The sequence below is a fragment of the Hylobates moloch genome, unplaced genomic scaffold (genome assembly GCF_009828535.3).
Source record: "Hylobates moloch isolate HMO894 unplaced genomic scaffold, HMol_V3 SCAFFOLD_23, whole genome shotgun sequence".
Lineage (NCBI taxonomy): Eukaryota > Metazoa > Chordata > Mammalia > Primates > Hylobatidae > Hylobates > Hylobates moloch.
The window spans coordinates 14,307,387-14,321,529 of record NW_026652298.1 but is presented as its reverse complement, the minus strand read 5'-3'; the positions used below and the strand labels follow the sequence as shown (position 1 = coordinate 14,321,529).

General features: G+C 39.2%; 1 protein-coding gene across 1 annotated transcript in view; it reads right to left on the bottom strand.

Annotated features, from left to right (window-relative positions):
- SHISAL2B (shisa like 2B) overlaps positions 1 to 14,143 on the bottom strand; it is a 21,886-nt gene extending 7,743 nt beyond the window's left edge. The window contains exons 1-2 of the mRNA XM_032144855.2: positions 13,832 to 14,143; positions 9,004 to 9,161 (exon numbers count right to left, since the gene is read on the bottom strand). Of these exons, the coding sequence (XP_032000746.1) occupies positions 9,004 to 9,161; positions 13,832 to 14,022 (349 nt within the window). The 5' untranslated portion in view covers positions 14,023 to 14,143. The remainder of the gene's footprint in view (positions 1 to 9,003; positions 9,162 to 13,831) is intronic.

The window sequence follows — 14,143 nt, the reverse complement described above, 5'->3', positions numbered from 1 at the left end:
GGTAACAACATGGATTCAATTTAAATAAATCTGTAATATCATTGTGCTCTTAAGAGATTTGTTACACATAAAAATTTTTTCTTATTTATTTTTCTCATTAGTGGAGTGGGAATTGCCAAGATTCAACATCACAGTTCTTTCCTAGGTTAATTGTCAGCTGCTCTTCCTGCTGCCTGCTACTTATTTCCATTCTTTTGTATTTGTTGTTCTAGTCATTGTATGTAAATTTCAACCTTTCTTAAATCCTATACTTCCTAGACTGGCATTAAATTGAAGCTTTGGCCTTTGCCAAAATTTAAATCCAATTCATCGAACGAAATCTTTCTACCTATCCTCATCACAGGTAGGCCAACATAATTTTTCTGATAACAGTTAAATTTTATATTTATTTTCAAACCCTTTCCTCAGGGACTTATGATTCTTCTGTGAACTCTGCTCTTGCCTGCCATTTCAAAATATCAAAAGAATGTTGGGGACTTCTGCAGGTCTTTATCTCGTGGCTATCGGGCAGAACTGTAATTAAGCCTTTCTACTATCATCTGCCAATGTCCTCCTAGCTTCTGTGTTACCATTCTGAAGTTCTTCAGCAGCTTCCACGTACTAACCTAGCTGAGTTACTTTATTATTTAGTAGAAAATCTACACATCCCACTCATCCTGCAGTTCCTTCTTGCGGAAACAAGCAATCTGAAGTTTTTACCCTAAAAGTGTTTATTTTTATTTGTAAGAGGACGTTTTCCCTTCAAATTTAATATGATGATGCACAGGACTGGGTGTGAGCTAAATGGTGAAGTGAGCAAAACTTATTGACCTCTCCCTTTTCAATGCCCTGCCCTTCCCTCAAGTATATAGAGAGATCTCACATAAGCACAGTCAAAAAATTTATCATGAAAGTTAGAATCTTGGACTTGCCCTTTTGCTACAGTCACTCATTAATGAGTGGAGGCAGTTCTATTCAGAAATTTTTTTCCTACCCTATTTTTTCCAGAATTCACCTTTTTCTTTCTTTTCTGTATTGTTAAATTCTTCCAACCATTGATGATCAACAGTATCTTACAAAGGAAGTTAGCTGATATTATATATCCTTGAAATAAATTATTTTCAATGAGAGACTGGCTTCTATTTTGCTTATTGGTTTGAACATGACTGAGGATTGCCTGACTCTGTGCCTTGAGGAGGACTCAGAAATGCTATTATAATGGCAAAAACTGCAATTACTTTTGCACCAACCTCATAAATGTAGCAGTAGCTCTGTTGAGCAATTTGATTTTCTACACTGTAGGAACAAAAGCAGTTGTATAAAATTCTAGGCTTATTATTTTAAATAAAAAGTTTTTCTATTTAAAGGGACACGGGTGGCCTTTTATGCCATTGAGTTCCAATTACCCTATCTTCTGCTAAGATCTCAATGAATTCCTTTAAAATCTTTCTGAAATAAACACTGATATTACTATTAATAAACAATTTGGCAGCCTAATTCATAAGAGCTTTGAGCAAATGTTTTTGAAAGGACGTTAAGGCTATTTAGAAAAGTAGTTCCCAACTTCTTTATAAATTTAGTACAAAACCCATCAAAATACCATTTGTCTTTTTAAAATTGGACAGAGTGATTCAAAAGTTTATTTGGAAATCTGAATGTTACTAGACTAGCCAAGAAACTGAAAAAGAAGCATGACAGGAGAGGGGAGATGGAGTCTTGTTTAATCAGATATAAAATAAACTGTATAGCTACAGTAATTCTTAAAGTATATTACTAGCTTAAAATAAACAGATGGATCAATTTAACAAAACACAAAGCCCGAAACAGACCACAATATATATAAGAATTGTTTATGACTAGTGACATTTTAAATTGTCAAGAGAAAAATGGATTAGCCAATAAATATTTGACAACTGACTCATTATTTGAAAAATTAAAAAGGCAGATCTCTACCTCACATTTTATACCAAAATTAAAGCTCCAGGAGTATTAAAGATTTAAGTATAAGAAAAATGCATTAGAAGAAAATATAGACAACTACATAATTACCTAATACAATATAGTTATCTACAGATATCTAAATATATAAATATAGGTAACTATATTACGTAATTATATAGCTAGGTAATTATATAATTAGATAATCACAGGTAACTATAACTAATTACTAATACTTCGAACTATATTAGAAAATATAGTTAAAAATTCACTATATTAGGGCCGGTTGCAGTGGCTTATGCCTGTAATCTCAGCACTTTGGGAGGCCAAGGCAGGCTGATCACCTGAGGTCGGGAGTTCGAGACCAGCCTGACCAACATAGAGAAACCCCATCTCTACTAAAAATACAAAATTAGCCTGGCGTGGTGACTCATGCCTGTAATTCCAGCTACTCAGGAGGCTGAGGCAGGAGAATCGCTTGAACCCGGGAGGTGGAGGTTGCGGTGAGTCAAGATCACACCATTGCAATCCAGCCTGGCCGACAAGAGCGAAACTCCATCTCAAAAAAAAAAAATTAACTATATTAGAAATCAGAAATTAACTATACGAGAAAATATAAACTATACTGGAAAATATAGTTACCTATATTTTCTTCTAATGCATTTATTTTTTATACTTAAATCTTTTATCTTTATATCTTTTGGTGAGGGGAAAACTTTCTAAGTGTGAAATCAAAAGGAGAAACCACAAAAAAACTTCTACAGTTGAAAATTAGTCACATACAAGGTTTATTTGTTTGTTTCTCTGTATTTCCTAATTTTCCTATAATGAACTGATAATGAACTATAATGAATTGAAAGGAAGATTTTCTTTTGGGGGAGCAAGGATATCTTCTAAGATGAATATAGCAGACCACGCTGAGCCTGCCCAAATCCTATTTTGCTCACAGGCAGAATAAATGTTTGCATTATCTTTAAATTTGCTTTCCTTCTCAGTATTTCATATATAATTTATGCTTTTCTCCTAGATAACTGTGCCTTACTGCTAATTTACTTACCCCTTTTCATTTTTATCATCTGCCCTTACAAAAGAGAACGTCAAATACAGGCTTGTTGTTTATTATACCTATACAACTGTATTATTTTATTTGTGCCAAGCAGCTCTACTAATATTTGCCCTTCTAATTTTTATCAAAACTTCTGCTTCTAAGAACCCTTCTCTTTGTTCCTTCCCCCTGCCCCTTCTACAACTCCAGAGTATCAATAGATATTCAAAGCCCCAGGATAAATATGCTTTATCTTCCTAGAGCATCAATTTTACTCAGATATGAGAGGGAGACGATGCTATTATTAGAGTAAAGCAAGTCATTATATTATGCAGTCAAATTGAAAATTCTCATAATTTTAAAAATAAAATCGGAACTTCAGAAAATTTAAAGCGCATTAGGCTTAAAGCAGGCCTTTCTACTCTAGCCCTTAGAATTCTGGAGACACAGGTTCCTTTCTCTCACATAGTTGGCCCTCCATATCCATGGGTTCTGCATCTGTAGATTCAACCAACTATGGATCAAAAATATTTGGGAAAAAACGCATCTGTACTGAACATGTACAGACTTTTTTCTTGTAATTACTCCCTAAACAACACAGAATAACAACTACTTACATAGCATTTACATTGTACTACATTGTACTACATATTAACCTAGAGATGATTTAAAGCAGGGGTCCCCAACCCCTGGGCCATGGACCAGTACTAGTCTGTGGCCTGTTAGGAACCAGGCTGCATAGCAGGAGGTGAGCAAAGGGCGAGCAAGCATTACTGCTTCCGCTCCACCTCCTGTCAAATCAACACTGGCATTAGACTCTCGAAGGAGCACGAACCCTATTGTGAACTGCACATGCGAGGGATCTAGGTTGTGCTTTCCTTATGAGAATCTAATGTCTGATGATCTGTGGTGGAGCAGTTTCATCCCCAAACCATCCCTCCCACCCCCGACCTGGAAAAATTGTCTTCTATGGAACTGGTCCCTGGTGTTAAAAACAGTTGGGGACTACTGATTTACAGCATATAAAAGAGCCAGGCACAGTGGCTCATGCCTATAATCCCAGCACTTTGGCAGGCTGACACAGGTGGATCATTTGAGGTCAGGAGTTTGAGACTAGCCTGACCAACATGGTGAAACCTCGCGTCTACTGAATATACAAAAAACTTAGCCAGGCATGGTGACCAGTGCCTGTAGTCTCAGCTACTTGGGAGGCTGAAGTGGGAGAATGACTTGAAACAGGGAGGCAGAGGTTGTAGTGAGCCAAGATTGCACCACCACACTCCAGCCTGGGTGACAGAGCGAGACTCTGTCTCTAAATAAATAAACAAATAAATAAAATGGAAGGATATGTGTAGGTTACATGCAAATACTATGCCAGTTTATATCAGAGACTTGAACATCTGAGGACTTTGGTATCCGCAGGGGGTCTTCGAACCAATCTCAATGAATACTGAGGGACAACTGTATACATTTAAGGATTCTCTGGTGGAAAAGTTTGAGAAGCAGGGCTCTAAGACACCCCTTTAATTGCTCCTCGATTAGCCATTAATTCCTCCACAACCTGTGGAATGAGCCCTCACCCTCAGAGTGTAGACTCAGAAGGATGCCTTTCACACAGCCATCTTTTTCTTTGTACGTCCTATACAGAACAATTTACAAGCAATGGCATTCTTTTAAACATTGGCATTTGAAGCATGCATGACCCGAAACACGAAAGTTTAAAAAGAAGAAAATGGTTATGGAACACAACTTAAGGACCAATCAATTGCTTTAGCAATAGGTCCTGTGTACAGAATGAGCCCTAGGGGTAGTACAGTTAGAGTCTACAATCACCACCAGAGACTTGCTTTTTTGAGAATCCATTCCAAACGTTGGAGCCTTAAATTGTAATGAAATTCAATCGAATAAAGATATACTATGGAAAATCTTGGCAAAATAGTCTAATATTAGACTATTTTAGACTCGTCATTTATAGAGGGAAAAAAGTTCAGTGTCCTAAGTCAATTTAATATGTACACAAGAACACATTTCCCTTTAGGCCATTCAGATTTCCTATAATGCAAATAGTTTCAACTGTAAAAATTAACCTAAAATATTGAGAGGCTGACCCATGAGAAAGGAAATGGCTAACTGGTGAAACCAATTTTCCTCTGACGTAATATTTACTTGCTTGATTTATTATGCAAATATTCTATTATGTTCCTAACCTTCAAGACATTCCTTAAATGCAATAAAGCCACAGACTTGCTTTCTTAATAGCTAGAACACTGGCATCCATTGCTAGGTAGTAGAATCATTGGAAAGGAACATGCATATTTAACGAAGGGTACAGCAATGTTTAAATATCACAGCAAAGGCTCGCTTTCAAATGCAAACAATTTTCTCTTCCCATTCTAGTGACATTTGAACTATTTTTATTTTGGGCTCTCCACTATGTCTAATTTGGTTAAAATCAATGCAAGGGACCAAAATCACCTCATTTGAAAGCAGCAGGAAGTCACTGATCACGTAAAATCCTGCCTTACCAATAGCCCGCATTCGGGAAAGGTGTACTGAATTGATTTGCCAATTTGACAAAATATATTTATGAGAGGGGCAGAATGAGGATATTTCTTTGCAAGTAAGCAGCCTCATCTAACTATAATGGACCTCCTTCACTCAATAGCGACAAGAATACAAAACTTGAATCAACAAACGAACTAATTCTGTTGCTACGTTCTAAAGTCAATATGAAATAAAATTTTGGAGCAGTACCTAAGCTAAATCTGGAAAAATAACCAATTTTTATTTAGCACAGTGCGTTGTATAGAGAAGGCAATCAATGAATGTTTTATGACTGTGACGTGACAATATTTTGCCCGTGTTTCTCAAAATATGCTCCTTTGATCACACACATGCAGTGCTACCCCATTCAATTCATTCATGGAATATTTGCTATGTGTTCTAGGCACTGGGGATATAGTAGTGAGCAAACAAGACAAAAACTCCTACTTTTCTGGAACTTAGTTTCTAGTTGGAGTGGACAAAAGATAGACAACAGGTAAGTAAAGGATATGATATGTTAATGGTAAATGCCTAAGATAAATTCAAAGCAGGAAGAGGGTATTAAATGTTGAAAGGGAGTTAAAAATGCAGATAGGGTAACCAAGGGAGAGCTCCTGGGAAGGTAACTTTTGAGTAAAGATGGAAAGTGAAAATATAAGTCATGCAGATATCTGAGGGAAAAGCATCCTAGACAATAGTGGAAGCATGTGCAAAGACCCTGAGTCAGGAATTTCAAGGAACAGCAAAGGGGCAGATAAGGCTGGGCATGTGAAGATAAGAAATATAAGGGCAGATCACAAAAGTCCTCATAGGTCATGATGAAGACTGTTTTCTCCATTGAAAGAGATAGGAAGCTATTAGTGTTTTCAGCAGAGGAGTGACATGACCTGACTTGTGTTTTAACAGGTCTGCTCTGGCTGCTCTGGAGAGCAGACAGCAGGGGAACAAGGACAGAAGCAGAAAGAGGAGCTACTTGTTTTAAAATGCAGAGCCTGGAATTTGTGTTTCTAACAAGCTCTCTACATGATTCTTAGGCACAAATTTAAGAACTGCAACTTTACCTAAGCAATTGAGACAAAAATTGATTTCACAATCTGATTATTTGATAATCACTAATCAACTTCCAGTGGAGAAACTGGGCCTAAGTCATTTGTACTAAATTCAGCTAACAACCTGTCATTTTGGCCATGCAATCTCCAAACAGTACTTCAGGAAGAGAACTTTCAAGGAATCTTGGCCCCCTTGTTCTGTGACACAGGATACCCTCTGAGAGGTCTCCTCTACAGAGAAGGAAATGAGAGCTAATGCAATCACACAGTGGTGATGTATTTGATAAGGTCACAGAACAGGTACCCCATAATACGAAAAGTTTTAGGATGCAGCTAAAATAGAGCATATGGGTGGGGACTTTTCTCAATTTTTTTAACATAAAGATTTTCATTTTATTTTTACGTGGAAGCAAGTAAGCACTTGTGTGTCATTCTAAATACATACATAAATCCTAAATTTATATTCTAAGTTTATGTATTCTATATATAAATTCTTGATAAATTCCATATATATATTCTATAATGCATATTCTAGATTTGTTTATATGTGTATCTCACAATAAAATTTATAATTAGTACTTTTTAATACACTATAGGAATTTATATTCACAACAGTTTTAACAATTCTTTATGATTGAGTTTTATAATGGTAACAACTAGCATTTGTATAGCACTTGACGTGTGAGATAACAGGACCTAGTTCCACAAACCATAAACATTTATTTCTACTTTATAGTCACACTACACACATATAAATCCCAATATTTTAACTAGTTTGCAATCTAGTCAATACATCTTCTACTTATTTTTTCTATTTCTTTTATATGTCTCAATTATTTTATATGCCCCTCTGAACTCCGTACACAGTAGACACACAGATAAATTCTTAACTGACCACTGACTAGCCAATATAGAGTGATGCAAATATTTGGTTCAGAGAATAAGTTATCAAATACTTGGTTCCTCTATTTATTTGATATCGGGGGACCCACCCCCAATATTTCAACATAGGTTCTTTCTATTTTCCCTAAGTGTCAGCCAGCTGAGAAATAAAGAGAAAGAGTACAAAGAGAGGAATTTTACAGCTGGGCCTCCAGGGGTGACATCACATATCGGTAGGACCGTGATGCCCACCTGAGCTGCAAAACCAGCAGGTTTTTATTAAGGACTTTAAAAGGGGAGGGGGTATACGAATAGGGAGTAGGTCACAAAGATCACATGTGTCAAAGGGCAAAAAGGAGAACAAAGATCACATGCTTCTGAAGCCAATAAAGATCATAAGGCGAAGGGCAAAATCAAAAACTCCTGATAAGGGTCTATGTTCAGCTGTGCAAGTATTGTCTTGATAAACATCTTAAACAACAGAAAACAGGGTTCGAGAGCAGAGAATCGGTCTGACCTCAAATTCACCAAGGTGGGGTTTTTCCCCACCCTAATAAGCCTGAGAGTACTGCAGGAGACCAGGGTGTATTTCAGTCCTTATCTCAACCGCATAAGACAGACACTCCCAGGCCAGCCATTTATAGACTTACCCCCAGGAATGCATTCCTTTCCCAGGGTCTTAATTATTAATATTCCTTGCTAGGAAAAGAATTCAGTGATATCTTCCTTACTTGCAGGTCCGTTTATAGGCTCTCTGTAAGAAGAAACGTATGGCTCTATTCTGCCTGACCCCGCAGGCAGTCAGACCTTATGGTTGTCTTCCCTTGTTCCCTGAAAATCACTGTTATTCTGTTCTTTTTCAAGGTGCACTGATTTCATATTGTTCAAACACACATGTTTTACAATCAATTTGTACAGTTTAACACAATAGTGGTCCTGAGGTGACATACATTCTCAGCTTATGAAGATAACAGGATTAAGAGATTAAAGTAAAGACAGGCATAAGAAATTATAAAAGTATTAATTTGGGGAACTTATAAATGTCCATATTAAAATAAAATCTTCACAATTTATGTTCAGAGACTGCAGTAAAGACAGGCATAAGAAATTATAAAAGTATTAATTTTGGGAACTATGTCCATATTAAAATGAAATCTTCACAATTTATGTTCCTTTGCTGTGGCTCCAGCCGGTCCCTCTGTTTGGGGTCCCTGACCTCCCACAACAATTTGACTTCTTTGACTCCATCCAAAATCAAAATTTTAAAAATTTCAAGAGGATAAACCTTAATAACTGGAAGGAACATAAATATATTTAAAGTGGATTTACTGAACCAATGATTTAATTTTCATGAGAATAATTACATCCTGCTGCTATTTTTCCTTCAGCACAATTTCTCTAAGGTATTTCATCATTAAGGCCTGATTCAATGTGAATTTTTAGTGAGACACATAGTAAACTGAATTTTTAAAAAGCATTCATTGTTAACAGTATGATCACCCAGGTACAAGTTATTCTTTTGGATAGAGTTCAGGTAATTGGTAACAAATAATAGATACTGATTACCTTCTTGAGTGGAAGAAGCCTCTAAGTGTTGAAGCTTAAGGCCAGTGTCTAATCTTTGAGGCTTTGTATACAGAAATAAATAGCAAAGGACACAGACACTGATGACAAAGGCGAGTAAAACAAGGGCAGCAATTCCTAGTCCAATCAAGGCACCAATGCTGAGGAAAACAGAAAAAAAGCATGTGTCACACAAAGTGGTTCACACTGGTTCAACTAAAGAGAAGGCATAAATATATTGTTAGTTCTTGTTCTCAGTCATTCATAACCAAATTGTATTTTAGCATAAAAGGTAACTGATTGAAATCTACAGTTCACCTTTTTCCACCACCAAATTCTTATATTTTCTCTGTAGGATTTTCGAGGCCCTTCTAAATTTATACATTACTTTTTTTTTTTTTTTTTTTTTTGAGATGGTGTCTCACTCTGAAGCCCAAGGGAGGGTGCAATGGCACAATCTTGGTTCACTGCAACCTCCGCCTCCAGAGCTCAAGTGATTCTCATGCCTCAGCCTCCAGAGTAGCTGGGACTACCGGTGCATGCCATCATGCCCAGTTAATTTTTTGTATTTTAGTAGAAACGGGGCTTCACCATGTTGCCCAGGGTGGTCTCGAACACCTGAGCCCAGGCGATCCACCCGCCTCAGCCTCCCAAAGTGCTGGGATTACAGACATGAGCCACTGCTCCTGGCCGGCCTGTACATTACTATTAATATGGAAGACCACGTGTTCATATTATAGATTAAAGGTCACATGATTCTCTAGGGATAATTCTAAAACATCTCCATCAAATAAACCTCTATTATTAACATATTTTAGAAGGAAAGATCAGGTTCACCAACAAATGATGAATAGAAAAATATTTGTTTCTGCAAAAGCACTAAAGACATATGTGAAATGCCATTTGTTGATTTACAAAGCCAAAACTATTATAAAAAAGGAGAAAGCAATTTGAATTAAAGGAAAATGGTATTTGTGAAATTCATACCAAGTTCATGTTCAGTTTGACTTTTTCCTTACTAAAAGGGCATAATGTCAATGGCTTCTAGCATTAAGGAAGAAGCCCATGTATTTTTCTCTAAAAATAAAACGTGTATCTGATTGTATTTGCTCCACCCTAAATTTGTAATGATTCCGTCTGATGCAGTTACCTCTCAGTCTAATCATTTGAGAAATAAAGTTTTCATAAGCCTGTGAACTTAATACTACTAAACAGGAAAAGACTTTGGGGAAACAAAGCATTATCTTGAAAGACTAATATGCTAACATGTACTTCTTGAACCACATTTTGTTCTAATTAAAATCTACCAATAGATTTTAACCTATAAATAGATTTTAATCAATTTCACTCAAAAACAGATACTTCTGTCGACTTTCACGGTATTGTTGTACACACTTATTTAAAGCATTTGAGAGCTTAGCTTGTAGAAAATGTTCAATAAATGGAAATAAATAATAATTGACTGCTGATTGATCTATCTGTATTTGGAACATACGTCATTGAAAAGTAATGATCTTTTTCTTCATTATCTTCCTGGCTTGCCTTTAGGCTTCTGCTCTTTCCCTGGGATTAGGACACTGACAAGTTTGACCTGTACCAAAAGGGAGGGAAGTGAGAGTTTGACCAGGGATGCCAGGAGCATTGTTGCTTTGGGAAGAAGGAGAACAGAACTGAAATTGAAGAGCTAAGCTCACTCCACTTGTCCTTCATTTCAGGAGATAGAGCACCCCTGCAAAGAAGAGATTGCCTCCTGAAGCACACACTTGAAGTTGACTTCCAGAGATTCTTGTGCTTGGTTTATTGTCAACCCAGTTCCACCAGCCCTGTAGATGAGTGAAGGCTGGGGAATTTTATGGCCAGAGTCACTGTAGAGTTAGATATTTCAACTTGGGATTTGCTTTCATCTAAAAGGTAGACTCTCTATATTTGGCGACTCCTCTTTTATACTTGTTTGCACCAAACCTAACTTTTGTGCATTTTAAGTGTCAGGAAAGTTTAGGATCACTTCATTATACACAGACACATGGGAATGTAATCCACTCAGTTAATATTATCTGGTGCACAGAGCAGATAAGAGGCTAGACATCTGGAAAGATTCTTCAGACAAGAATCTGATTAAAAAATCTTCAAGGTAAAAATGTAATTTAGTCTATTTGAAAGCAAAATTGTTAGTTTAATTAACTTCCACATACATAGTGTGGGTTTTCAATCTACAAATTATAAAACCAGACCATTCAATTTGAAAGAAAAACAAAAACAAAGCATGCCATCCCTGCTTTCTGTTAAAAAAGAATGTTCTTCATAATACTGACAAATAGTTTCAATGTCACCGTTCACTTTATAGAAATGTTGCTTTATGGCTGGGCGCGGTGGCTCATGTCTGTAATCCCAGCACTTTGGGGAGGCCGAGGCGGGCGAATCACAAGGTCAGAAGATCAAGACCATCCTGGCTAACATGGTGAAACCCCGTCTCTACTAAAAATACAAAAAATTAGCCAGGCATGGTGGCAGGCGCCTGTAGTCCCAGCTACTCAGGAGGCTGAAGCAGGAGAACGGCGTGAACCCAGAAGGCGAAGATTGCAGTGAGCCGAGATTGCGCCACTGCACTCCAGCCTGGGCGACAGAGCGAGACCCCGTTTCAAAAAAAAAAGAAATGTTGCTTTATGCACGCAAAACTCTAGGTATTAACTCACGGTAAAGATGGAGCTCCAGGAGACTCCTAAAATATTCGTTTCAATAAATACTTATTAAATAGTCACTTGTGCATGGCCCTGTCCAATAGACGTTATTTCCCTAAGTCCTGGAGAAGGTTACCAAGGAAAATCCTAAGAACATAGGGAGTCATAGGAGGAGTAAAGATGGGAGGGGGCCAGACACAGGAAAGGAAGAATTATCCTTTCCTCAGCACCCTATGGCAGTTGTTTTACAAGCTTTGAGAGGGTCTGAAGCTGCTGTCACATTAATGCGGCAATTCTCCTACTTAGGAAGTTCACTTACCTTGTGATAGCCACAGCTGTGCCTTTCTCCAGCCACTACAGAATCTCAAAACAAGGGCTAGTAACTCGTCACAGTTGGACTATTTTAAATTAGGAGTGGAGAGCAAAGAATAGGGGGCAAATGAAGCTCTAATAAATTTACCTCCCTATTGTGTTCTCAGAGCTCAATAACTCACAGGAACCCCAGGTTTAACACTGCCAAATGACAACAGCAGTTGAAGCGATTTTTCTATTTCCCGGGAATGGAGCTGCACTGTCCATTTTGTCAGTACTGAATGAGGACCCCAGCAAGCTGTTCACTCCTTTGTGCCCTCATGCATCTTAGGAAGGTTTTATGTCCTCTATTGCTTGTCACTTTGGAACTATTCAGGGATCTGAGAATCTCAGGCACATTTTCCAGTTGAGTTTGACTTAGGAATTGCCAGTCCCTGTTGGAGGTGCTTCTGCCATTAGTAACGCCTCCAATGACCCCAAGATGGATTACTCTGTTATTTTCCAAAAGGCCAGATAATAAACCAGTGCAATACAGATTTCTTCCCCATGTAATCTACTAAGGATAAGCTATCATTATTTTCTGACATTTTGCCCCTGTCCAGCAAAATACAACTTTGTCAGTCGAACTTACTGGAAGGTAGGCACTCCTTTTGAGACTTTTTGATGCTTGCAATATAGAAAAATATGTTAATATTTTATTGCTTCAAGAAGTAACATTTAGTCATTTGCTATAGACTTGGCATGTGTGTTAAATTATGGGTTATGTAGGAGACTGGGAGACATAATCACAATACTTCTTACTGGCAGAATCCATCTCCTCCAACCCCATAAACTAATGAATATGTACAAAACAATTTAAGGTGGGAGCTCTTTCCTCGACTGTCGAACCCCATTCATTCTTCAAGCAAAATGAAAAATCAGGTTTAAAGCTTGCAGCCCTTTAGAGTGGAAGGGGGAAAAGCAATTCATAATGAAAATGTCTACATCAATACTAGTTGGAATAAGTAAAATAAAATTGCCACTATGGGAAAAAGAAACAAGAAAGACCTCACCTTAGAAAGTCTCTTCACATTCCAGCAATAGCCATATGGCTCAGGTTTCAAGAAAGGGGGTGTCCTGTTCTACAGAGTGTGTGTATAATCATAGCAACCAAAAGCTGTACCTTTCTTGGTGTCTCTTCGATTCTCTCCAGGGTAGGGGTCAGATCCTCCAAAAAGGGCAAGTCGTAAAGCCCAGTTGCTTGCACAGGCCCGCAGGAACACACATACACACACACACACCCCCTTTTAAAAATGTATATGTATTTTAAAGAATACAGCCAATTCCTTCACACCCCTCAAAGAGTCTTAAAATACTCTAGTCCTTGTTAATGCAGTAAAAGCCCCAAAGGAGCTTCCTTTCTCTTCAAATACACCAAATAAACCAAAAAGATGATTTTAAACCTTCCCCTTGGGTTATCTTCCTGTCCTCGCGCTCCACCAGTGGGGCTGCCAGCCTAGGACTGGTCCCCGGCGAGGCGAGAGCAGTCGGCTCCCGCGAGGCGGGTGGGGAACCCAGCGGGGCCAGCCAGGCGGGCCCCAAGTGCGCCCTGGGCGCAAAGCCCGCGCTCCTCCGGCGCGCGCCTCGCCTCCGGTCCTGACTTCCGGGGGAGTTCCGAGCCGGGGCGAGATTTCTCTCCCTGCCCTCACCCGCCCTCAGAGGCTCCGTGTCCTTCCGTAGGGACCCAACCCAGGGCGGATAGCGGGGACAGGGGAGACCTCCCTGACCCTGGCGTGGCTCCGCTTGTTGCCTCCCTAGCCCCGGGCCCGGCCAGCCGCCGCACGCGCGGGCTCTCAGCCCACCTGAGGCTCCACATGTAGCTGTGCTTGTAGGGGAAGTAGCTGCCCGGCTCGCTGCAGCAGTACTTGAGGTCGGCGAAGCCGCAGCAGTACTGGAGCGCGGCCCCCTCGCCGCGCCGGGGGCACTGGAAGGGCTCCACGAAGCTCTGGTTGAGGCTGTAGTAGCCGGAGCACAGCCGGCTGGCCTCGCTCATCGCGGGCAGGGGCCGGGAGAGGCTCGCGAGGGCCCCGGTCTGCTCTCGGATCGCACCCGTCCAGCACCTCCAGAGCCCGCGGACCCCTCTGCCCGGACTCGGCTCTTCCGATCTGGGCTCT